General features: G+C 44.1%; 1 protein-coding gene across 4 annotated transcripts in view; it reads right to left on the reverse strand.

Moving 5' to 3' along the window:
- Positions 1-25,869, reverse strand: part of WDR59 (WD repeat domain 59) — a 766,237-nt gene that overhangs the window by 91,611 nt on the left and 648,757 nt on the right. For all 4 annotated transcript variants that reach the window (XM_085636815.1, XM_085636817.1, XM_085636814.1 and 1 more), the window contains 2 exons: positions 14,917-15,067; positions 13,903-13,975 (listed from right to left, as the gene is read on the reverse strand). In XM_085636815.1, the coding sequence (XP_085492941.1) occupies positions 13,903-13,975; positions 14,917-15,067 (224 nt within the window). The remainder of the gene's footprint in view (positions 1-13,902; positions 13,976-14,916; positions 15,068-25,869) is intronic.

The following is a 25,869-nucleotide window of genomic DNA, read 5'->3' on the forward strand; positions in this document are numbered from 1 at the left end:
TTTAGAGTAGCCCTTCTCAAACACAAACAAATGCTCAACAAAGAACTCTGGGAAGAGCCAACCTTACAACATTATCTGCTGTCGAAGTAGCACTCCTATGATGAACCATGCCAATAGGGTGAGCGAAGGGGTGCGTCTTATTTTATAAAAACATCTATTCAGAGATACTGGAATTTGATTAACCCAAAGGCCTATAAAGTAGATAGATTATTTCCTTGCACAAGCAACCTGATCTCTTTCTAAGGTATTGGCAGTAATAGAGAGGTAGTACTTGGTTGCTCATTAAAAATGACCTCTCATTTCGCCACTCTTCTAATAATGGGTGAACTGTAAAAGGGAAATACACGTCCTAGAGGGTTGAAAGCTGCATACTTTTCAGAATAACTATAGCCTGTGTAAGTGAGTTCCGTTTAGATCAATTGTGTGTACTTGTGAGCTTTATGTATATAAAGAGTCTAGAAATTCTGCAATGGATTTGGTTTACCTGGACGTGTGTTGAACACCCCTTAACTAGTCTTGGGCTGGAAGGACTCCTAATGCAGTTGCAAAATAGACATTTGTATCAATGATTGCCAAGCGTGTTTGTAAACATCTGCTTGTTTACCATTTTGTTGCATGTAGGAATGCAGTTGCCTTACAAATATAAATAAAATAAATTACAATTTAAACTGCAGGAGCGCTTGACATTGTATTTCAGAATTTGTTAACTTTATGACCATGTCAGTAACCATGCCGTTTGTTAGGTTTTATGTGTATGGACAAAATATTGTATTCTGTACTAGATCAAGGGTTTTGAGTCATGCTCCCTTTGGCATTATAAAACAGTAGGAAAAGTCATGTATCTATTGCAGATCCAAAGATAAGGCAGAGATTATTGTTGTTAGGGACTCATCTTAACTGAGACCACCATGTTGCTCTCACATTGCAGGAGCATAACTTGCAACACATGCTTTTGATTATTTTCAAGTACACCACAAGCTCTTTACATGCTCCAGGCTTTCTCCAGAAGGTGGTTAACTATCATCAGACCATTTTCATTGAATTATTTTAGGTTTTGTGCTGCATGGCTAAACACTTATAAGGTCCCAAAGGCGAGACCTATTGGCTATGCCAATGCTTGTTTTTAAATGGTGTAAATCCGTTCAGTAGCTTAAGAAATTCTAAAATAAAAAAGGAATATGCTACTTACCAGTATGCATCTGTTCTTGGCATGTAGAGCTGCAGATCTACAGACTAAGCATAGATCGCCGTCTGGTGTTGGGTCCGGATGTTTGCACTTGTTTTTGTCCTGGAAAGTCTTTGGAAGTCACGAGGTGGGTGACTCCTCCTTAGGATCACAGTGCGCATCGGCTCCATCCTCAGATTGTTTTTCGCCAGCAGGGAAATGATGGAGCTTTGTAAGAAACAGGAAGATGCCCTTGTATACTGTATCTAAATAAGATAATACTGGAACAGATAAAGGAAGCCGGAGAGGCGGGTGGGCGTGTGTAGATCTTCAGCTCTACATGCCAAGAACAGATGCATACTGGTAAGTAGCATATTCCGTTCGAGGCATATGAGCTGCAGATTACACACTACGCATAGATTGTATAGCAGTCCCACTCCTTAGCGGTGACCACCAGTATCTGTTGCAGTAGTCTGAAATAGGGTTTTGAGTACAGCTTGGCCCACACTGGCTTGTTGTTTTGATTGCACATCTACACAATAGTGTTTTGTGAAGGTTTGCGGTGTAGACCATGTGGCAGCTTTGCAGATGTAATCTAATGGAATTTTACCTAAAAATGCCATAGAAGCCCCTATTTTTCTTGTAGAGTGGGATCTAGGAGGAACAGTCAAAGTACGTTTTGCTTTGTGGTAGCAAATTTATATGCATTTGACAATCCATCTGGCTATCCTGGACTTGGATATGGGATTGCCTTTGTTTGGTGGTGAAAAAGTAACGAAAAGTTGTTTGGTTTTTCGAAAAGGTTGTGTTCTTTCAATGTAATAGAGCAATGCTCTTTTAAACATCTAAAGTATGAAGAGCTCTTTCTGCGACTGTGTGTGGTTGTGAGAAAAATACCGGCAACTCCACAGATTGATTAAGGTGGAAGGGGGAAATGACTTTAGGGAGGAATTTAGGATTAGTGCGGAGAACCACCTTATTGTGATGGATTTGTAAGAATGGTTCCTGAATAGTTAGGGCTTGTAGCTCACTAAGGGCCTCATGTAGGTAGCCAAATACCGGTCGGTAACGGACGATTTTCGGTAAATATGCCGTTACCGACCGGTATTCAGACAAGTGAGATGTAGGAGTCCAAAAACCACTTTTCGGTAAATATGAGGCGGTAAATACCGATTCATATTTACCGAATTCCAAAATACCGATTCAGATTTACCGAATACATAATTAACGAATCGGTAAATATGAAGTGGTAAATATGAAGTGGTAAAAATTAAAATGACATGTAGGAGCACTCGGTAATTAAGAAATCCCAGAAAATCGGTAAATAAGAGTCGGTAATTAACACGGATTGAAAGCAGGTGGTAACCATCAACAGTGCAGATAAGCAATCCCAAAATGCAACAGCGTGGACAACCTGGCCGCTATGTACGTCATTGCAAGGCGCCTACGTCTACAGGCAGCAGGACTGAGGGTTTGGCGACGGGAGGAACGCATCCACAGACAGCGCATCACACTATTCCAGCTGACTGATGCAGAGATACATGAGAGGTACAGGCTACACCCCGAAACCATCATGGACTTAATCAGGGACCTGCACCCACTCCTGGACCAGCCAATACGAAGGGCGCACGCCATACCCCCACATGTGCAGGTGCTCTGCAGCCCACATCTGTTGGCATCCGGCAGTTATCAGGTGGTGACAGCTGCGGTGGGTGGTGTATCCCAGAGTTGCCTGTCCCGTTCCTTCAGGAATTTCCTGGATGCCATGATGCAGAGAATGCACCACTACATCAGCTTCCACAACACACAGGCTGAACTGCAGAAAACTAAAACTGACTTTTATCACATGGCACAGTTCCCCCATGTCATTGGCTGCATTGATGGTACACACATCCCACTCTGTCCACCAGCTGACACAGAGCACATCTACAGGATCAGGAAGTCCACCCACTCCATCAATGTGCATACCGAATTGAATGATTTTGTGAATGGTCCAGTGGGTGGCAGAACCAAAAGGTGGGCGTATGCTATTTACAACGAAGTCTGCAAGTTGTCGCACAGTGAGGCGGCTTCCAGATTGAGAGATATTGACCAAGCAAACATGGAGAAGGCTTTAGCCGTTTAAGATAATAGCTTAAGCACTCTCTCTTCTAGGATTCATACATGAGACAATAGGCACATGCAAGTACACGGCGCATGCAATGTACAAGCCCCGATTTTTGCGTGCGTCCTACGAGGTATCCCAGTGCCTGTGATTACACCTTCTTTCACTCTGCTTGCAAACGGTATTTATTTAATTTTGAATAATGAAGCTTGCTGCGGGATGTGAGTGGGAATACCGTACATAACTGTCTCGCATAAAGTTGTCTGCTGCAATACTGTTCTTTTTCCACCCCCGCATGTGCGGCTGGATGTTTCCATCTGGCCTTCGATTCCAACCTTGAAAGCAGAGTTCAACAAGTTGAGCAGAATAGAGCGCTATTGTCCCACAAAGAGGTGCCTTTGACTTCCTCTCGTGAAACATTTGTCCTTCACGTTGCTAATACGCGCACTGAGGTACAGGCGCCTCTGAATACTGCCCTCCCCCTGCATTTCGGCTCTTTGATCCAAACTATTTTCAATGCCTCGTCCACGACCGGCCTGGCTCATTTTTTCAAACATGTGGCCTCGGGTCTCGTGACCTCTTTCCAAACTATTTTGTGGTGTAATTCCGGCATTTGTTCATTCACTTTTCTCGAGCATCTTTGGAGGTGTCCCGCTGCTCCTGGCGCTAGTGGCAGGTGTGCTGCTTTTCCTTTTCATACTCCGGAATGGCTGCTCCTTCTGTGCCACACGAGCACCTGTCCCGTCTGCATCTTCTCCGTGATAGGATGCTTGACTTCTATGGTACTTTGCCATTGGCGACTTTGAGCCTGGCTTATGGATTATCCTTCAGGTATTCCTACTTCACCTGCGTACAACCTGTATTTCACTGCCTGGATTGTCCCTTTGAATGGCCTCTGGATTTGTGCTTGACCAACATGGTGTCTCCGGTGCCGGATTTCGATCGACTGATGAGGCCCTTAGTGTCTCACGAGTTGTCCTGTTCTGGTGTCCGGATCATGGCGTGTGGTGCGGCGCATGGTATCCTGGGTAATTGGGACATCTCAGCGGCAGCCTACGACTTCTTGTCTATGAGCTATTTGGAGGAACATTCCGGGTGCCCTCTGATTGTGCTAGAGGCTCCGTTGGTTGGAGAACACGTATGTTCCTTTTCTTTACTTAATTGGATGGCTGAGACTTTCAGTGGCCCTGCAAACGATTTTTTGTTGGAAGCCGTGGCCACATATGCTGCCTATACATTCATGGATTAACTGGATTGTCGTCCATTGCGCCTGTGCTACTGGACAGCACCCTGGCGCAACATTTATTTCTTTTATTTCTCTTTGTTCTCTTCCTGATGGTCGGCTTGAGTTTTTTACTATACTTGCATTGTGTTTTTTGGAATTTTATGCTGCAATTAATTGGACTTTAGGACTTTGGCGCTGCATTGGTTACGCCTTGTTCTGCTCTGACGAAACTGAACTCTGCGTTCTCTCTTTTCTTGCCTATTACATATTGCTTCACTCACGGGGGCGTGTAGTGAGTTCTCCCTGAATACGTACATACATTGTTCAGTTAGCATAACCACGTTGAATGTTATGTAGCCATCTTTTTGTCTTTGCACACGACACTGCGTTTACATGTTCTTTCTTGAATAAACTGCTGACTCGAGACTTCCTTCAGACGAGTGCAATCTGTTGTTACCATCCCAAGCTCTGCGCAGCGACCTTGGTCTGTACATGCTGTGACACACACAGTCTGGAATTTTACACAATGCATGTTTTCCACTCTAGGTTGTTCGACCCACTATTTAGCCATGACACACGCGCAGCTGCAAATACCTGAAAGTTGGTGCTTTTCATGTCACAGACATCATGTTTATTATTCAGACCGAAGACGAGCCTTCCTGCGAGAAGGCTCCTGATGCTCCTGTGATGTGATTTCACTAAGCTGATATTTGAGGTATGGGGTCCCCTATTCAAGCCTAAGGGACCTTCTATTATAGCATAATTATGATATTAGCTACTTAGTAAAGGGAAGGTGGTAGTATCCTCGGTATTTTCCGAATCGCTAAATACCACCTCGGTATTTTCCGATTCGGTATATACCACCTCGGTATTTTCCGATTCGGTAAATACCACCTCGGTATTTACCGATTCGGTGAATTCCGATTCGTGATTACCGAATGTTACCGAATCGGTAACTGTTACCGAATTTTTACCTACATATAACTTACCGATTCTAATTTACCGATTCGGTACGGCTCGGTATTTAAGAAACGGTAAAATTTATTTACCTACATGAGGCCCTAACTCTTCTTAGAGAAGTTATGGCCACTAGGAAAGCAACATTCCATGTTAAGAATTGTAGCTCACATTTATGTAGAGGTTCAAAGGGAGGTCCCATTAGTCGTGTGAGAACGATATTTAAATTCCACTCAGGTGAGGGTGGAACTCTGGGAGAAATTATCCTTTTGAGTCCTTCCATAAAGGCTTTGATGGCAGGTACTCTGAATAGTGATTAATGTTGTCTATTTTGTAGATATGATGCTATGGCAGCAAGGTGTAGCCGAATAGACTAAGTTGCACCTTTGTAGGTGTAGTAGGTAGGTTATGATGTGTTGGATAGACACATCTAGGGGATTGATGCTATTGTTATGACAATATATCACAAATTGTTTCCACTTGGCTGCGTAGCAGGCTCTAGTGGTAGGGCGTCTAGCCTCCTTAATGACGTTCATACAGTCAGGAGGAAGGTTAAGGTAACCGAATTCTAAGATTTCAGGAGCCAGATCGCAAGGTTGAGCTGAGCTGCGTCCGGGTGTCTGATCTCTCCACAGTTCTAGGTTAAGAGGCGTGGTGAGAGGTGTAATCTTTGGTGCGGAACTACGGACTGTTCCAGCAATGTGGTGTACCACGGTTGTCTGGCCCAAGTTGGAGCAACTAGAATGAGAGTCCGTGAGTGTTGCCCCTAGTTTGTGCACCACCAGCGGTATGAGTGGGAGAGGCGGAAAGGCATACGCAAATCTGCCTGACCAGTTCATCCATATCGCATTGCCTTTGGACAATGGGTGTGGGTATCTGGCGGCGAAGCTTGGGCATTTAGCATTTTCGTGGGTGGCGAAGAGGTCTATCTGTGGTTGCCCCCACATTTGAAAGTATGGTTGAAGAACTTGTGGATGGAGTTCCCACTCGTGGATCTGTTATGTTTGACGACTTACCAGATCGGCTATGGTGTTTTGGACTCCTGGGACATGTTGGGCTAGGAGAAATATGTTCTGAGGTATAGCCCACCTCCATATGTTCTGTGCTAGCTGGGTGAGCTGCAGAGAGTGTGTTCCGCCTTCTTTTTGGATGTAGTACATGGCTGTCATGTTGTTCGTGCGGACTAGGACAGTCTTGCCTGATATTTGCTTTTTAAATGCTTTTAAGACTAGGAATATGGCCAGTAATTCCAGGTAACTGATGTGGAATAACTTTTGTTGAGGTGTCCACCTGCCTTGCATGGTGTGATGTAATAGGTGAGCTCCCAGCCGGAGAGCGATGCGTCCGCTGTCATGAAAATCTGAGGCACTGGCTCTTGCAACGGTCACCCTTTGGAAAGGTTTTTGGTGTTCCACCACTGCAGAGAGCGATGAGTGCGATCGTCTACCAACACCAGATCTGTTAGCTGACCTTGAGCCTGGTTCCATTGGCATGCTAAGCACTCTTGTATGGGACGCATCTGGAGTCTTGCGTGAGGCACTATGAATATGCAAGATGCCATCATCCCTATGAGCTGCATGAACACTCGAGCTGGAAGAGAGTGATGCGGCTGAAATTTGGGTAGGGGAGCGAGAATGCTTGCTATACTGGCTGGACTGGGATAGGCTAGCGCTTCTGAGGCGTCTATTGTAGCACTGAGGTACTGTTGCGTGTGAGAGGGTTGCAGATGAGACTTGGTGTGGTTTATTGTGAACCCCATGTCGTGGAGTAATTAGATAGTCGCGTGAGTGTGATGAACACACTGGGTGTACGAGCTGGCTTTTATGAGCCAGTCGTCGAGGTATGGGAAGACGTGAATGTGTGGTCTTCTTAGATGGGCTGCGACTACTGCTAGGCACTTTGTGAATACCCGTGGTGCTGTTGTGACTCCGAAAGGGAGTACTTTGAATTGATAGTGCTGCCCGTCCACTACAAACCTGAGATATTTTCTGTGAGCAGCGTGTATGGGAATATGGAAATAGGCGTCCTTGAGATCTAAGGTGGCTAGGAAGTCGCCCTGTAAAAGTAGAGGGAGGACTTGCTGAAGTGTGACCATGTGGAAGTGGTCTGATTGTATGTATAGGTTTAGTGGCCAGAGGTCTAGAATAGGTCTCAGAGAGCCATCTTTCTTTGGTATGATAAAATGCAAGGAGTAAACTCCCGTGTTTTGTTGGTGCTGGGGAACTATTTGGGGGGTTGAGGTAAGTTCGAGACAGTAACCTGATTGCACTATTTGTCGCACCCACCTGTCTGTTGAGATATTGGTCCAGACAGGAAGGAACTGCTGTAGTCTTCCCCCAACAGGAGTGGAATGGTCCGGGGGAAGTGGAGGGAAGTCATTGGGCAGGGGTGGAGGCAGAGCGGGTGTTGTTAGTCTTGCCTCTGCCCTTGTTATTGTTGCCTTTGTATCCTCCTCTCTGATAACCTCTGGTGAAGGTGGATTGGGTGGGAGCCTTGTATGAGGTGGATGGGGTATCAGACGAGAATCCCCTGGAGTTGCCCTTGTAGGATGAGCGACGAAAAGAACGTCTGGGAGCTTGCGATTGCAAGGCTCCCATTGATTTGGCTGTGTCTGTGTCCTTTTTCATCTTCTCAAGGGATGCATCAACATTAGGGCCAAAAAGGTGTTGGTCGAATGGTTGGTTGAGGATAGAGCTTTGCACCTCAGGTTTAAACCCGGAAATGCGTAGCCACGCGTGCCTGCGAAGAAGGACGCTTGTGATTATTGCTCTGGATGCCATATCTGCCACATCAAGAACACACCGGATAGAGGTGTTGGTGATAATTTTACCCTCTTGTATTAGGTCATTGGCCTTATGTTTGTATTTGTCCGGGAGGTGTTGGAGAAGGGACTCATAGTGAGCCCTATTGTATCTGGATAAAAGGGCTTGAGTATTTGCGATGCGCCAAATATTAGCCGCCTGGGACGCTGTTCTTTTGCCAGAGGCGTCCAGGAGTTTAGACTCCTTGTTGGGCGGAGCTGCATCACCTGATGTCTGCGAATGAGCCCTTTTCCTAGCATTTGAGACCACCATGGAGTCTAATGGAACAGGGCCCTTAATGTAAGCTGGGTCTGTAGAACAGCTTTGTATTTTTTCTCAATTCTGGGATTGATGATTCTAGTCCTGACAGGGTCTTTAAATACTTCTGTAGCGTGTTTAATCACCACTTTAAGCATGGGTAAAGTGGATGGGGACCTTTGGGTGGTGTCGAAAGTGTCCATTAAAAAATCCTCTTCGACCGGTTCTGTATGTAGGTTGACCCCGTGGTACTGGGCGGCCCGGTGTATTAGCTGATTAAAACCCATGGTATCTTCAGGTGGGGAAGGCCTAGATCGGTAAATGTCCTCTTGCGGGACATTAGGGACATCAGGCGTATTATAGTCATCCCAGGGGTCAGGGGAACCTGGTGGACTGGGGTCATCTAGTGGCATGTTGTTGTCACCGTCCCCTGTGTCATCATATGTGTCGTCATCATCTACTGGTGTAGGGGATGGCGTAGGAGAACGAGGTCGGGGAGGTGGAGGAGGAGGTGGAGGTGGAGAAGGGATCCTAAGAGGTGATGTGGCTATATCCCTCTTTTTAGGTGGTGGAGCTGGTGCAGGCATGTCCAGTGGTCTTTTTCTGGAACTGAGTGTCAATTGACCCGTTTTAGGGTCTTTAGTTAAGAGTTTTTTGTTGAGGGTCTGGTCGAAAAAGCTCTTCTGAAGAAGATTGAGTGTTCGGTGTCGACTGTGTCGGCATCGAGGGCTTTTTCGGTGCTGGCTGCGGAGCGGTTTTGGGCTTGGAGCCGTGTGGTTTACCAGTCTCTGTGTGCTTCTTCGATGTCGATGCTTTTTTCGGCTCCGAAGAGTGTGAGTCCGAACTTTTGGGGAGTGGCTCTTCGTCGGCTCCGAGTGTTTTTTTGGTTCCGGGGAGTCGCTGGTTGGTGTCTTCGGTGCCGAGGGCTTCGGGGTGGAAATAGCGGTCGGACACGAGGATGGGTGCGGCTTTTTTCGGTGCCGATGATTGGGTTTCGTCGCCGGTGGCAGGCAGACTCATGCCCGAGTCGCCGGAAGGCTTGGTAGGCTTCTTTGCCGGGCCCGAGGGCTGGGCATGGGAAGCAGTGTGTCGGTGTGCACCTGAGCCCGAAGGCGAAGGTGTGACCGAAGCCTTTGTTATTCTAAGGAGTGGGTCGGGGTTGACGTCTCTACTTACGACCCGTTGAGCTGGAGTCACTGCTTCGACGTCGGAGTCATCAGCTTCGGAGGCGCTGATGAGGTCTTCTTCGACCCGCTCCTCTGGCACATCGACGCCCTCTTGGAAAATGTCTGGGATCGAACTTGACGAGCGAGCCATGGTCCTTCGAGCACGTCGATCCCGGATGGTCTTCTTCGAGCGGAAGGAGGCACAAGCCGGACAGCCTCTGGCCTCGTGCTCGGGAGAGAGGCAGAGATTACACACCTCATGCAGATCGGTGTGGGGAAACTTCGACCCACATCGAGGACACTTTTTGAAAGGCGTCCTTTCCATGAGCAGATGCCAAGGCTCGGGTCAGCCCGAAGGCCTTCTTCGACAACTGGAATCGAAGACTTGTAGAGATGCGCCGATTAGGGTTCGCGATCGAGACAATACCGTCGAAAGGGTGAAGGATTGCGCGTCGAAACAGGAATCTGTAATGGTTCCGAACTGGAGCGCGAGAAACACATCCGAACCCGATGGCGGAAAAAGACAATCTGAGGATGGAGCTGATGCCCATGCGCACTATGATCCTAAGGAGGAGTCACCTACCTCGTGACTTCCAAAGACTTTCCAGGACAAAAACAAGTGCAAACATCCGGACCCAACACCAGATGGCGATCTATGCATAATGTGTAATCTGCAGCTCATATGCCTCGAACACTATCTTTCAATGGAGTTGAGGGCCATGTGCATTGCGAGCAAGAAGAGGAGTCACTAAATCTTGTGACTCGAAAGATTTCTTTGAAGAAAAATAACTTGCACACTTCAAAGCCCAACACTAGATGGAGGACTTATGCTAACCATCAATATCTACAGCCACATATGCCTCAAACAAAGAATTCTTCTATGCGAATGACCGACTAGTGACTGTAATAGAGCCTTCCTCAACAATCAGAGCACTCATAGACCTGATTTTTCACATTTTCAGGATACATGGCGTAACTAGGACACGTGTGAGGCACTACCACTGACAAAAGGTACCACAGTAGCAGCATTAGGAGGACATCCCGTCCACTGGTCTACCACCAATTTGCAGTACTTAGGGACTGAAGTGCTTCCTGGTTTGAGGGGCATGGTAGAAAGTAACATAAACCAGTGCTTGCAAAATGTAAATCTTAATTGGCAAGGTGATCACAACTTAAGCTACTGATGTGGGGTAAAATACAACTGGTTAAGATGAATGTAATGCCTTGACTCAACTACCTTTCCTACTAGCTCCTGTTACGCATACCCCAACAAGTGATGAACAGTATATTTATATCTTTGAAAACTTTAATTTGGGGAGGGTGTAATCCACGCGTCAAAATGGCCAAACTACATGTGGTAACCTAGAGCACGCGCCTCCAACTGTCACACATGGAAACATACTGGCTGATGCACCAACTAGCACACATACAATGCACTGGGGACACTAAAAGAAAAGGTTACAGAACCCAAACCTTAGTGGGAGAAAATGTTAGGCTTGCCAAGAATGATCCCATATGGTGCAATACTGCAATGGAATACAAATTGGAGGCACACACAGCACAGGGGACATGGAATATAGAGGCATCAAATCCATTTCTGGTTTTCTTGCTGGGGGGCACTTGAAAAAGTGGTACATGAAAAGTTTGGCTTGTAGTGATGTAAATTTTGGGATTATCATCGTTATATCTAATGTCTCAGGACCCTACTAGATTCACCTCCATTATTATCCAGACATCCACTATACTCGAAGAGTTAAGGAAGTGGAGAACATACAAATGAGCCAAGGAAAACTGAATGTCTCTTTGAACTTTCTTAATATTCCATTGTAACAAGGAAATATTACATGATTTTAACCTAGTTTTAATGTTGATATGTACTAAATATTTCAAACTAAATCGTGTATATATTAATTGTTTTCCAGTTTTAAAGTTTTAATTTCTTATCTCTTTGGATATGACATTCGTATCATTGCTTCACGAGCTTAATTGATCATTTTTGTTGTAGTAACATCCATGCAAAACTAATGACACGGTAAATCTGTATTCTGCTCTTCCAAAGAACAGCAATGTGTTTTTATTGTAAACGCAGCTTTTATGACATCTCTGTCGAAATAAAGCCTATATTGAAAGACAAATGTCTGGCATACATAAAATTTTGACAGACCACCAATTTTCTAATCCAGTCTCCCAAAACTTGAAAGAGCAGTGGACAAATAGGTTACAATTGACCTATTCGGTAGAAACCATGTAAGGAAGCCCTTTGGAAATTGAGCTGTTTTAAAATGCTACACAGGTGGTATTGGTCTCCTAAGAAGTTCTCCCTCAGATAAAATATTGTAGATGCAACTCCCCAGAAAGAGATTTATTCACCTGCTCTGGTAACGTACCGCACTGAATCCGTTCTGGATAGAGGTTAGAAATACACTGAGGGATACATTGGGCTTGGGAGGTTAAATAACGCCACAGCTAGTCCTCCTACATGACTATGATCAGTACTTTGAGAATGCCCATCAACGGGTACGCTGGATGACTACTGCATTAGCCCCTGCAAAGCTTTGCATTTTAAGACTGTGCCGATCAGGAGGCTGTCCCACCATGGAGTTCTGGCCATAGGAAATGTATGACGTTACCTATTACAAACATATAAATCTACAGCCAGGAAGACCAGTTAGATATATTTCAGGAGTTTGAGACAGTTTTATCCAGGACCCCACAAGCCTCGCCCCTACAGGACGCCTTGTACAAAGGAGAAAAGTTAAAATGAGTTATGTTAAGTTACATTGTGGGAACTAGTTATCTAAATTTTACACCTGGAGGGATGCACGTAGGAAGATGGGTTCCTGATTTGAACTGGTAAACCAACAGTATACAAAAGGAAAGGTACCAGGACAGGGGCAACAAGTTTGAATTTGGGGGTCAGAATTACACTTTGATTATACCTTGGCATAGTCTCTTAGTTCCTCATTTGAAATGCACTTTATAATACAGGATTAGAATGTTCACTTAGCGGTATTTTGAGTAAACTGACTCACAAGGCAATAAAAGTAGGGGGAAGCCAGAGTTGTACAATAAAAACATACAGAGACAATGATTGTAATGGTTTTGATTGTATAAATGCTTGGAGAAAATAAAGTGATGAAGTTAATACTCAGTAAAAAATGTTAGAACCAAAAAAAAGGCTCAGCACTGACGAGGGTTAGTGGGTGAGGTGGTTTGGGGGGAGAGTTAGAGGGAAATAGGAATGGAAGCTCCAGCTCTTGAAGTACTAAAGAACAATAAAAAAGTATTGCCTTGAATATTTGAATAAAAGCAATGTGAGCAGTGGAAGGTTACAAGTCAACCAATCCTAACACTGCAAAACCGAAATTCTCCTGGGCAGTACAAATATAAGAAAAGAGAGGAAAGCTAGAGACTCAAGAGGGGACAACTGAGATAGACAATACACCCATCCAATCACCCACAAGGGGCTCACCCAAAGCCGACTTCATGTACAATGGAAACAGTAGACCGATAAACCGGAGACAGCTAAAGCTGCCTGTAGCAGAGACCTAAAAACAAAGGTGCCTCTTGCAGTGAATAAATCCTCCTGCCCACCCCACAGAAACCTGTTGATTATGATGTAAATCTCTTTGTGTTTATTAGTAAAATGTAGTTGAGCAGTAAAAGGAGAGTCATAATAGTAAGCCTCTCCTGCTTGATCTGACAGTCCTCGTGGCCCTTGAGATCTGAATGGTCTCAACTAGGATATGTAAGAAACATGGTTAGAGGCACAACACAGTTCCCACTGTTAGCAGCCTACAAACTTGCAAAACCACAGAAGATACATCAAGGATATCAGGAAGGATAATAATGTTAGCTCTTGGAAATGCATGCACCCAACTATGACTGTTTTGCCATCCCCCTTCTGAATATGAGACTGAGTGAGAGAGGACCGCAGATGCTGTGACCTTCACAAGCTGGCATCTGAAAAACCAGCCAGAGTATGTCAGTTTGAAATTCTACACCATCTAGTTTAAACTCCAACATTTGGTCACTCTACCCTGTGTTGATCCTTTCCCAGCTGTAAAAGAACTGCTTCAAGACACCTGTTCTGTGTTTCAGTGAAGGGTTTCCTACCACTGACAATGCTTAAACTTTTCTATAGGTATGCATCATTGTGCTTTCTGTGCTCCTACTCTGGTTACTAAAGTTATTTTTAGACCACAAAAATTGAATGGATCGAATACCTATATTCCAGCCGCTGCTGCATATTCCAAGATCTGATGTGCTTGAACAGGAACCAGAGGAAGTGAGGCTGGGCTGTTAGCAGTAAGAGAAAAATAAATATTGACTCATATTATATAATGTGTATAATGGTTCACAATTAATGCATGTCTTTCACGCAAATCAGTCCAATGCATAATTGTTTTTGCATAGCACAAATTTAAGGGAAACAATATAGAGCACTGCTCAGAAGTACACACGTCATGCCTAATGTGGTGGCCAACGCTTTACCTCCAATTTAATAGGACTTATGAGCGATAAGGTACATAATGAAGGCTGCAGTATATACCAATGTCTATAAAATTGAACAACACAAGCCAGTTCTTATGACCATGTACAATGAAAGACCATCACCTGTGATCTCGAAACATGAAGGTGTATCCTGCAGGAACTGTGTACTTCCAGCATAAAAAACTGTCACCAACCTCCTCTGTCCTCTAACCACAACAATCCATCCAGATCCATAGTGAATTCCCAAACTGACAGTTCAGCCCCAGATTCTCTGACCCCAAACACGCTGTCATATGTGACTTCATATTATGGTAAAAATCCATCCCTCATTCTCCAGAAATTTTCTGCTAAAGGACTACTCAGTTCAGGTTATATGGCAAGCAACTAAAGTAAATAAAAGTTTAATCTATACTAAAGATGCCTCAATTTAAAAAGGTAAAAAGTGGAAAAGTTATCTTAAATTGTTGGCTGAGCAGGTTGACAGCATCTTTTTAGCACACTACACTGCAAGATAGTATATTGGAGTTTGTAGCCTACAACCCTGTGCTCACCAAAACAGATAGATATTTTCTCTAGAGAGAAAAACATTCAGAAGACCTTTAGGTCACAGCATGAAGATAGTAATTAACTGCTCAATATCAACTACAACCTAAGTTCAATGCAGGGGCAAAAGAATATTTCCGTATAACGCACAAAACCTTTTATGCAGAAGGCAAATATTTGAGCTGATGAAACATCCAACTTACGTAGCGACTGTGAGAGACTGAGTTAGAGAAGCGATGTGGGAAGGGACCATAAGACGGCAGGTACCCCCCCTGAAGACGGCCTGGCCCCTCGAACACACTGCATAGCATGGCTAGTGTCTGTACATCATGGAGCTGACAGTAATAAACCAATCTGGTAGACAGAGAAACAAACAAGTTGGTCATTAAAAATGAAGGGAGAACACCTTAATGTTAATCAGTGTGACAGTGAGGAGGGAAAACAAGCTACAAGGCAGGCAAGAGAAGAAAAGACCAAGAGAGCAGGGGACAAAGAAGGAAAGGCTAAATCAATACACAGTAGTGAAAATACACAGAAGGAAAGAGGCTGAAAAGAGAAATGGCAGCATAAGAGACGGAGAAGTGACACAAAATCTGCCTGTGAAAGACCAGAGAGGCAGAGGCGTAAAGAAGTAGAATGAAAAAAGGTGTAAAAGGTAGAACAGGCTGAAAGTGTTGAGTATCAACTGTGAAAGGTAAGCCAAGACAGTAATTGAAAAAGAATCTGAGAAAAAAAAGAGCGTGAAAACAGAGCTACAGAACAGTAGATGGTCAAAAGATAACAGGAGGTAGGAGTTGGCACAAGTACATTTTCTGTCAATATAATGTTGCAGTTACAATTAAAACCTGCTCCAATGTTAACGTTCTTGTTAGAAATAGAATTTGGCAAATAATGCTCTCATATCTGTAGGTCAAGGTAGCTTTCTTGTCTCTCTCTCCTCAATGAATTTCTCAGTATTAAAATGAATGAATAAATGAACTCATGAATGAAGATAAGATCTTTATTGCTTGATTAATAAAAATCATTGCAATCAAAACATCTTCATATTCACACAATATTTAAAAGCGGTACCACAAATATTATTAACAATTTACCAATACATTCATAATTATGTCATAAAACCACACCAATTCACCCTACATTGTGCATATGAAAAAGAGATTATAAAATCTATCAAACATGGGCTAAATCATGCAGTACATAGTCATTCCATTTTAAACACATATTAAAATGCATCAATAATTACTATACCAGGATATTGCACATATTGCATATTGAAGTGCCAATGTGCAATAATTAGTAATTCCATTGTACAAAGACAATTATAAAGTGAACCAATAATTACTGTAACAGGATATTGCACATATTTTATATGAAAGTGCTGACGTGCAATAATTAGTAATTCCATTGTACAAAGACAATAATAAATTGCATCAATAATTACTATAAAAGAGTAGCTTCAGTTATTACATTTCTAATTATTACCCTAGCAGCATGAACACTAAGTTCTACAATATATCAAACTGTGCAAAAGTCTCTTAAGTTCAAGGGACATAAATATAATACATCTCAAACTGATTATACCAAACATTTTTCAGCTGCATGTATACGTTTTACCAATTGGCTTAACAACAGGATCGATTTGCCAGATAAAGACCTATTAAGTGCCTGGCGAGATGATCTAACCCGATTTTCAATAAGAGGGGTTTCAAGAAGGTACGCCAAATGTTAATCAATTTAGAACACACGCATACTACATGTACTAATGATTCTTATGGCCATCCACATAGTCTACAGTCAGAATCCACTTCTGAATCTAAGGCTGCGTGCCCTCTTTTGTTAGATTTATTCCCATTTGTAGATTTAAAAAAATATTTTTTATTTTTGCCGAGAAATGAGCAGTCAAATTTGGCTAAATACGTATAAATTGGTATCAGTTAATCACATACCATGCATAATTTTTCCCTGCTAGTGCGTTTTTATCCAACTTAAGGGATTCAGCTTTGATCTGATTTTTTAAGATTAACTTATAATTGGGCATTTCCACGTCTTGGAGCGCTATTTGCAGACCAATATCCCATAGGCAGATTAAAATATGAGATCTCCATTTAACAGCATAAGAAGACTAATTTATTTCTAGTCAACAATTGTTCCCTAGGGAAGCAGGAGCAGAAGAAAGCATAGGGTACATGCAATTAAAAAAAACTCCTTCTGAGACCAAGCACTGTCTTTGGAGACCAAACTCTAATCCTATTCCTGCTTGGCCGACTGAAGAGGGGATCCCTAAAGTTGATTTGAAGGTCTTAACTACCTGTAAATCTAGGAGCTTCGCATCTTTCCCTCTGGTAATGGGTGAGCCATATAAAAGGATTGGCTGTAACTTGGCTTTCATTACTTTAAGAATATGATGAGCTCATGTTTTATTCCCACAGCTTCAAATCTGCATACACTTTAGGTTTAAATCGTTCCTTTTGTGTTAATATGTACCAACAGGAATAGATCAAAGGAAAAAGTAAGCTACTTTTCTCTATAGCGCAAAATGGCAACCTCCCCATAAACCCAACTATTTCTTAGGAAATATTCATCTAAATTAGTCACTAAAATTTGTAAAATCTTTTACACTGGAACTGCTTTCCAGATAGAAAGGAGGAAGGAGCTGGGCCTTGCTGTCTAAGATCGCAGTCAGTTATTTAGAGAGCTACTGTTAATCGTTCTTTGTCTTTCTTCTGTATTTCACTTGCTCCTACCTGTGGTGATACCAACATGACCTTGGCATCCCTACCTTGAGTGATCTTTGGAGGGCGGACCATGGCACAGCACCTGCCTGGCGTCTAGATGGAGACCTTTTTGAGTGCAGCCATTCTGGCAAATGAGACACTGCTCCTTTTCACTGTCTTAGCCAGATGCTCTCTCAAGCCAGGCCTTGCATTTGAGCTGGTGGAGGGCGAAGGTGCCAGAAGAGGCGAGGTTGTGGTCACCCTTCAGGGCTCCTGAGTCCAGGGAGATCAGAGGCCGGCTGTGGTGCAGCATTTCCGAAACCTGGCCTACAACTTCAGCGCTTCAGCCTAATAATGGACAATAGCATGCTCAGTGCTGCCAGAATGAGATGGGGAGAGACTGAATGGCAGCTTCACCCAGCAGAGGGACTTCATCTGGCAGGGTGCTATGAGACCTGACACTATTCTGGCAGTGGAGAGGATCAATGTACCTAAGAGTGCGGTAGCAACTAGACTGCGCTGCAATGTGGTCACTGATTGGAGCAAAAGGACCCTGGGTGGAAAACGTAACGTCCTCTTGCTGTCATCCAGTGACTGCAAGACCAGTGATTCCTTCTTGAATGAGTGGTCTTAAAACTGGAGGGGATAAACTCATAGTTCGGCGCTTTACTGGTGAAGGAGGTCCCCTATTTCTCATTGATATTCTTTCCACGGTTAGGAAAATCAGCTATTCTGGGTTTCTCCCAACAGTCTTTTTTCGTTATCATGCCTTCACCTAACTGGTGGCATACTGACACTCTGGCTTTCCCTCCTAGCTTATGCTTGACCCTGATGAGGTAATAATTGTTGAAACTCCCATACTGGCAGTGCTGCTCGACACCCTATGAATCAGGGATCTGCAGGCTTTGGTGTTGCAACTTACAAGCCCATCCAAAATCCTGGCAAGTGGAGGAGCCAGAAAGAGAGCTACATGTACGGTAGGCAATCCGGAGGCGGCGGAAATAATCCAATGGGAGCAAGTAACCTCACAGATCATACCAAAGGCATTCTCGATGTGCTTTGTAGAGGAGAGCAACCACCGGCATGGCACTCCCCACCGAGTAACCCATCTGTGCTGATGAGAGTAATAGTATTAAACTTAAAAGACTCAACCTTGAGGGATGAGAAAGGAGAATCTCGTGTTTTGTGTTATTCAATCAAGATCTCTTGCCCAGAGGTGGGTAGGCTAGGATACTGGATATTTTTCAGACAGATGCTTCTCCAATGGGGATATAGGATTTGTGTGTGTGTGTGTGTGTGTGTGTGTGAGTTGGGGGGGGTATTGGTGGTTATTGTTAGTGAGTTAATATTGGCTTTTTATTGAGTGGATTTTCATCATTACAATTGATACAGAATATGAAAAAAGAAAAAGAAAACTACACAATTACATGGAACAACTCTTGTCCAATATAACAATCAATTCATGAATATATCAATAAAGTGCTAGTGCGATGAAGATACAGTGCTAACAATAGAATCAAGATTATAGTGCAAATTTCGCCAGAATATGGGAAAGAGCAGCAGCCATTGTCAATTACATTGATAGGAACAACGTACTTTACATTAAAATTTGAATCAAAGAAATAAAGTGTGTATTAATGAACAAGTTACTTACCTTCGGTAACGACATATCTGTAAGAGACATAGGTTAGTTATGGATTCCTCACCTGAAGTACTGGGAATTTTAAGCCCAGCGGTGCAGGGGAACACACCCTAAGACTTCGGGTTCTTCCTGTTTCAGACCAACAGAAACACAGAGTCTTCTAGGTGAAGTCAAAGATCGATTTATTGGCTGCAGACCAATTACAGGTATCCGAGAAGTACAACACAATGTATGTTCTCAGGAGACTGCTTAAAGTTACAGAAACGGGCTTCTCCTTAAATACAAAATATCATGCTTCAGGCATACATTCCTTGTTTTACGATATGGTCATCTACGTGTATCCATTACAAACGAAAAGGCAGAGTCATGATGACCATCCCACATTCCAGTTAAGCCAGCCCACAATTATTTACCCAGCGAGGCTCAGATCCCACATCAGATATCAACAGGCCCCAATAAACACGGGCATCTCCTGTTTGGAAAACAAGCCATAAAGCAGGAAGAGTCAGGTGTGAAAGAGATTAGCCGGAGGCTTGTGTGGGATGAAAAGGCTTTATGGTGTGTCAAGCCCTGATGCTAATCACAGGTGGCCGTAGGACGGGGAGCTCGTGAGACCGGACTGACCTGGGGCAGCGGAGCCAAGCTGCACAGGTCAGAGAGAAGTCAAAGGAAGGCACATGTGATCTAAAGGCCCGTATTTGTTCGTAATGTTTAGCCTATGTGAGGGCAACCATAAGATGGCCACCGCTCTAAGATGGAACCCACAAAGTTACTGTATCATATCGTATACATAGTGCATTTATAGCTAAAACGTTATACAAAGCACTTGTACATACCGCATTGACCATTTGCGGTTCGCTAATACCGGTATAGACAGGGGTAGGGCCCTGTCTCCCACGCGGTCCCAAATTTCAAAGTACCACAGACCCTCCTTTTGCCCTTACATAGGCAATAACTATACTCATTTCAATCCGAGTCCAGGTCAATATTCACAAAGTCATGGAGATGTTGCTGTAGCATCATCCTATTACTTAGCTCGTCCCTCGATACAGGTTTCCTTACACATAATGTAGCACAGAGGCCACATATCGCAGGAGCACACTGTATGCACAGACAGAACAGGAAAAGAATGGCTAAGATCATTCCAATGACCATCAGAATCTTCCAACCCCAGGCAGATATCAGTTCCCAGAACCACCCCACCAGTGACCAATCTCCTTTATCCACGTGTATGGATTCAGATATTTTATGCAGTTTGGAGATGGGTTGATAAACTGTTGGAGCGTTATCTGGTATGAAAATGCAACAACTAGATTGGATGACCTTACATACCCCACCGCGGTCTGCAAGTATGACGTCTAGAACCATGCGGTTCTGCAAAGTCATGAGGCGATCCGCTTGGAGCTCAGCTGTCAAATTACCAAGGGCACCAGCCGTAACATTAACAGTGGATTCAACCACACGAGTCAGTTGTCTCAGGTTCCTACTATTGACCATAGGTCCCCAAAACGGCAGGAAACACAAAAAGAAGCCTCCCGCTTCCTGACCGGCAGTATCCTCCTTACTAATCACGCCTCTCACAACTCTGGTCTTGTGATAGTCAGAGGCAGCAGTAAATGTTGGCGGCAGCAGATTTGCAATATAACATGTGCCCGAAAAGTCAGGGGGCAACCATGTATATGCTCGGTCATTGCAGACAAAATATGTACCCTTGGCAGCCAAAAACGCAGGGGAAAACTGTGATGGAAAAGTGTACGTTTCAGTACAGTCACTTCTCCCCAGTTGAGCTCTTGGATTCTGACCACCACCTTGTAAACAGAACCGACCTATGTGGGGTACGACCCAGATTGGGGATGAAATTTTTCGCTGTCTTTCACCCAGACTAATACTATACCCCGTCGAGTTCCACCCAACATAAGCTCTCAATTCATCCTTGGGTATAGATGAGTATGCGTCGATATCTCTGCTCGTATCGGCAACTCCTTTCATTAAGGCCTTATTATTTGTGCTATGTCTGATGGAACGCGGTTGTCGCGGGGAGTAGGCATCTAATGCAAAAAGAAACATGATCTGGAATGCCCATGACGATCCATTGTAACTAAACGGCAGCACTAGATAAGGAATACCCTTGTTAATGGTATGTGGCATTAAACCGCACACCCAGCAATTGGTTGTATTCATAACTAGTTGGTGCTGGTGCAGGAGCTGAATAAACGAGTTGTTTACAAACTCTGATCGTCTAGCTTGTTCGTGTTCAGGCAGAGGGTGGAAAGAGTGTGAGGAGACAGTAGGAGGAGGTATAGGCTGTACAGTGGGTGCAATGGGCTCTTGAGAGGAGAAGAATACAAATCCTACGGTAAACACAATCATACTACATAATATAAACAGGCATAATAATACAAAACGTTTGCTCTTCATTATTTTACATATTTTCGCTTTAAAGTTCATTTCCTCAGCGGGTCTCTCCATCTTGAAAAACTCCATCCTCTAATCGTGCCGCTCGCGGCGGGTGAGTATCTTCTGCTAAGGAGTACGCCTGTCAGTCCAGGGAACGCCCTAGACCAACCAGAACCGTTGACCTAACGTCTTCGGCCTGTACCCCAAAGTCTTGGCACCGCGACCCTGCGGCTGAACCCGGATGGTGGTTCGAAAAACAAAAATCATGAAAGTCCTTCAGATGGGAGAGCTATGATATCAAAAACAAAAAGGTAAGGAAAAAGAATATTTATTTGTCCATAGGCCTTGGTCTCAGGTTGTAGTGGAAACGGCCAGGTACTGTTTGATCTTGAAACAAGAGTTCAGGCTCTGTGGTGTCCAATCGAATTGACGGTGGCACAGCTTCTTGCAAAATATCGTCACTCTGTTGTGCTGAAGTTGTGCCTCTTACGCGTGCATCACTAAATGGTACAAAACGGGGTACAGTGTCTGTTTCAGAATCGGCGATACCCTCCTGGACCCACTGGTCATATGGTAGAGGCAAAGGGATCCTCTTGATGTGGGCGCCGTGAATCCAGTTCTTCTTCCCCTTTACTCGAACAGCTGATCTTGTAGACAGAAGTACGAGGTGAGGGCCAATCCAACGGGGCTCATCGTTGCTCTTTCGCTGGAAGTTCTTGATGAGCACCCACGTGCCAGGGTCAATAGGGTGTCCTGGAGCTTCAGAGGCCTGGGGGAGAGTATCATGCACCTGTTGGTGTAAAACACGCAATTTAGCCGTCAATTCATACAAATAATCAAGCAGTACTGGATGTTCGATTTCGCTGAATTTCGTCGGTCTTGGCACACCCCATACATTGGCCGGGCGGCCAAAAATTATTTCATATGGGCTAAGTCCCACTCGTGAATGCACGGTCATTCTTGTGGATAGGAGTGCTAAAGGCAGAGCGTCAGGCCATTTAAGACCGGAGCTCGCCTGGATTTTGGCCAGCTTTAGCTTCAGAGTGCCATTGTAGCACTCTACTAATCCCGCTGATTGGGGGTGATTTGCAGCGTGAAACTTTTGCTTGATCCCTAACCCCTCACACACATTCTTCATCACTCGACCCACATATTCACTCCCATTATCACTCCACACCATTCTTGGCATTCCAAACCTAGGGAAGAACTCTTTCACAAGGGCTTTGGCTGTGGATAAAGCAGTGTTGTCTTTTAGGGGATATGCTTCTATCCATTTTGAAAAAGCGCAAACAACAACCAATACATATTTCAAGTTGTTGCACCTCTCCATGTGGATAAAATCTAGCTGCAAAACCTCAAATGGATATGATGGAGGCGCAAAATGACCAGCTGGAGTTGGGGTTCCCCTACCAGGGTTGTACTTCAAACATACCATACAATTCCTGACCACATTCTCTGCACACTTGGGAATTCCAGCATTCTGCCATACTGGAGCCAACAACTTACAGATTCCTTTCATACTGATATGTGCCATTCCATGTGCCATAGTAACCACTGGAAGCACATATGCATCAGGTAACAACCATCGCCGATGTTCTGACAAATCAATCCAACAACCATTCTCATCCAATTTACCCGTACTTTCTCTCCACTTGCTCAACTCTTTCTCTGTGGCTTCAGCTTGAAGGGACTTCACACTCTCTATCGTGTTTTCACACATTCCAACATCACCAATCCATCTTGCAGGGCCTGCAACATACATTCGAGTTTTCACATCTTTTGCTGTTTCTGTCGCGACTTCATCAGCAAACGCATTACCACGACCAACATCAGAAGTGATTTTCTTGTGCGCACTGCATTTCATAATCGCAACTTGTAACGGTAGGGTCAGTGACTCAAGTAGATCATTCACCAATTTGCAATTCTGAATCTTAGCTCCATGCGAAGTCAGGAACCCACGTTCTTTCCACAATCGCCCAAAACTATGAGCCACGCCGAAGGCGTACTGGCTGTCAGTATATATGTTCACTTTCATTTCTTCAGACAACACGCATGCTCTTGTAAGGGCAATCAATTCTGCTGCTTGAGCCGAATTTTGTGGCACACGTGCAGTTTCAACAATCGTGTGCAAAGTCGTGATAGCATATACAGCAGTCGTATCACCATTCGGAAGCTTGAAACACGAACCATCCACCCATAAGGTACCATCACACTCGGTCAGGGGAGTATCTTTAAGATCCACTCTCCCTTTCGTCTCTTCTTCTGTTCTGAACAGACAATCATGTTGCTCAATCTCATCTAGGTCTGCTGGAATTGGTAATAATGTAGCTGGATTCAACGTGTTGCATCTCTTTATGTGTATATGATTTGCTAACAGTGTCAATTCATATCCTGACAATCGCGCACTAGTTAAGTGCTGTGTCTTGGTCCTGTTTAACAATGTGTCCACAGCATGTGGAACCATAACAATCAATGTATTATCCATTACTAGTCCAGCAGATTGTCGTATAGACATAGCTGCGGCGGCTGTAGCTCTCAAACAACTTGGCAATGCCCTCGCTACCGGGTCCAAGGTTGACGAAAAATATGCGCATGGACGCGGTCTGTCGCCAAAAGGCTGTGTTAACACTGATAATGCGCAACCATCTTTTTCATGAACATACAATGTAAAAGGCTTGCTGTAGTCAGGGGTACCCAACACAGGAGCTGAACATAATGCATTACGCAATTCCAAAAAACTTTTCTGACACTCCTCAGACCATGGGATAGGATTCGGTGTGTCTTTACATGTTAATGCTAACAAAGGTTTTGCCAGCAAAGAGAAATTTGGTATCCAGTGCCTACAGTATGAAGTAATGCCCAAGAAAGCACGCACTTCTCTCTGTGTTCTTGGCACACTCAATTGTGCAATGGCTTGAATTCTCTCTGGGGTCAGTTTCCTTCCCTCCTTCGATAAGAGATGACCTAAATAGGTCACTTCTTGTCGACAATATTGCATTTTTGAGAGAGACACTTTGTGATGAAAGGCAGACAAATGACGCAACAAAGACAGTGTAGCTTTTTTGCAAATCTCTTCAGTATCCGCGGCGATTAGTAAATCGTCAACATACTGAATGAGGATAGCGCCACTGGGTAAAACCAGTGCATCAAGCTGCGCTTTTAAAGCCTGACTGTATATTGATGGGCTTTCACAGTAGCCCTGGGGAGCGCGTTTAAAGCGGAAGCTTCGACCTCCTAAACTGAAGCCATAGATGTCTCTGCTCTCCTCTGCAATTGGGATGCTAAAGAAAGCATTCTTTAGATCGATCACTGAAAACCATGCAGCGGAGGCTGGAATAATAGTTAACAAGGCAGTTATATCAGGGACAACTGGAAACTGTGGCACAACAATCTTATTAACCTCTCTAAGATCAATCACAAATCTGTAAACAGGTGGCTGTGAAGGGTCCGTTCGTTTTAAGACAGGTAAAACAGGACTATTGCAAATGTTGCCTCTTGTTTCTTCAATTACACCCTTTTTAATCAAATCACTGACAATTGCTAACAATGCTTTCTGACTTTCATTGGAGATCTTATACTGGGGAATGCGTGGCAATCTGACATTGGCTTTTAAAGTGACCACGTATGGCGGTATTTCCAGGAGACCCACATCATTGGGACCAGTAGCCCAAAGGACATCCGGCAGGGATGACAATTCAGGTGGCATTGCATTCTTAGACAAATACATTGGGGAAATCACTTTCTTACCTAATGTAAGTTGTACTCCTGAAGGAGAACAATACAGCGTCGCATGCAATCTTTTTAGCAAATCCAATCCTAGCAGATTTTCACCACATCCTGTCGTTAGGATGAGGGGTGCTTTTAGCTCACAAGGTCCAACAGAAAGTGGCATAGGACTAGAAATCAGGTTCCTAACTGGGGCGCCAGAAAAACCTACTGAAACATTCATTTTGCCAGACAAAGGCGCGCCAGGGAGTTTTGAATGCATGATTGAACTCTTTGCAGCACCAGTATCCAGCAGAAAGGGCTCCGTTACATTTGCTGTAGTCACCTTAACATACGGTCCACTCTGATCCACTGGCACTGAAACAACTCCCTCTCTCTGTCTACGGCTGTCCTAGTAATCATTACCTTCCACATTGTCGTCTTCTGCATAATAATCATTATTATAGTACTGAGCTGTATTACCAGTTGCATTGGCTTGCTGATCAAAGCTATTTATCGTATTTTGAGGAGGAAGAGGACGCGCGTTCTGGGGAACATTTCCACGCCCTCTACCTCTAGGAGCTTGTTGACCACCTCTACCTCTTGCGTCATACGCATTACTAGTACGCTGCATTAATTTAGGACAACTATACTTGAAATGACCTTCCTCTCTGCAATATGAACATTGATTGGGA

Source organism: Triturus cristatus, chromosome 12 (genome assembly GCF_964204655.1).
Source record: "Triturus cristatus chromosome 12, aTriCri1.1, whole genome shotgun sequence".
Taxonomy (NCBI): Eukaryota; Metazoa; Chordata; class Amphibia; order Caudata; family Salamandridae; genus Triturus; species Triturus cristatus.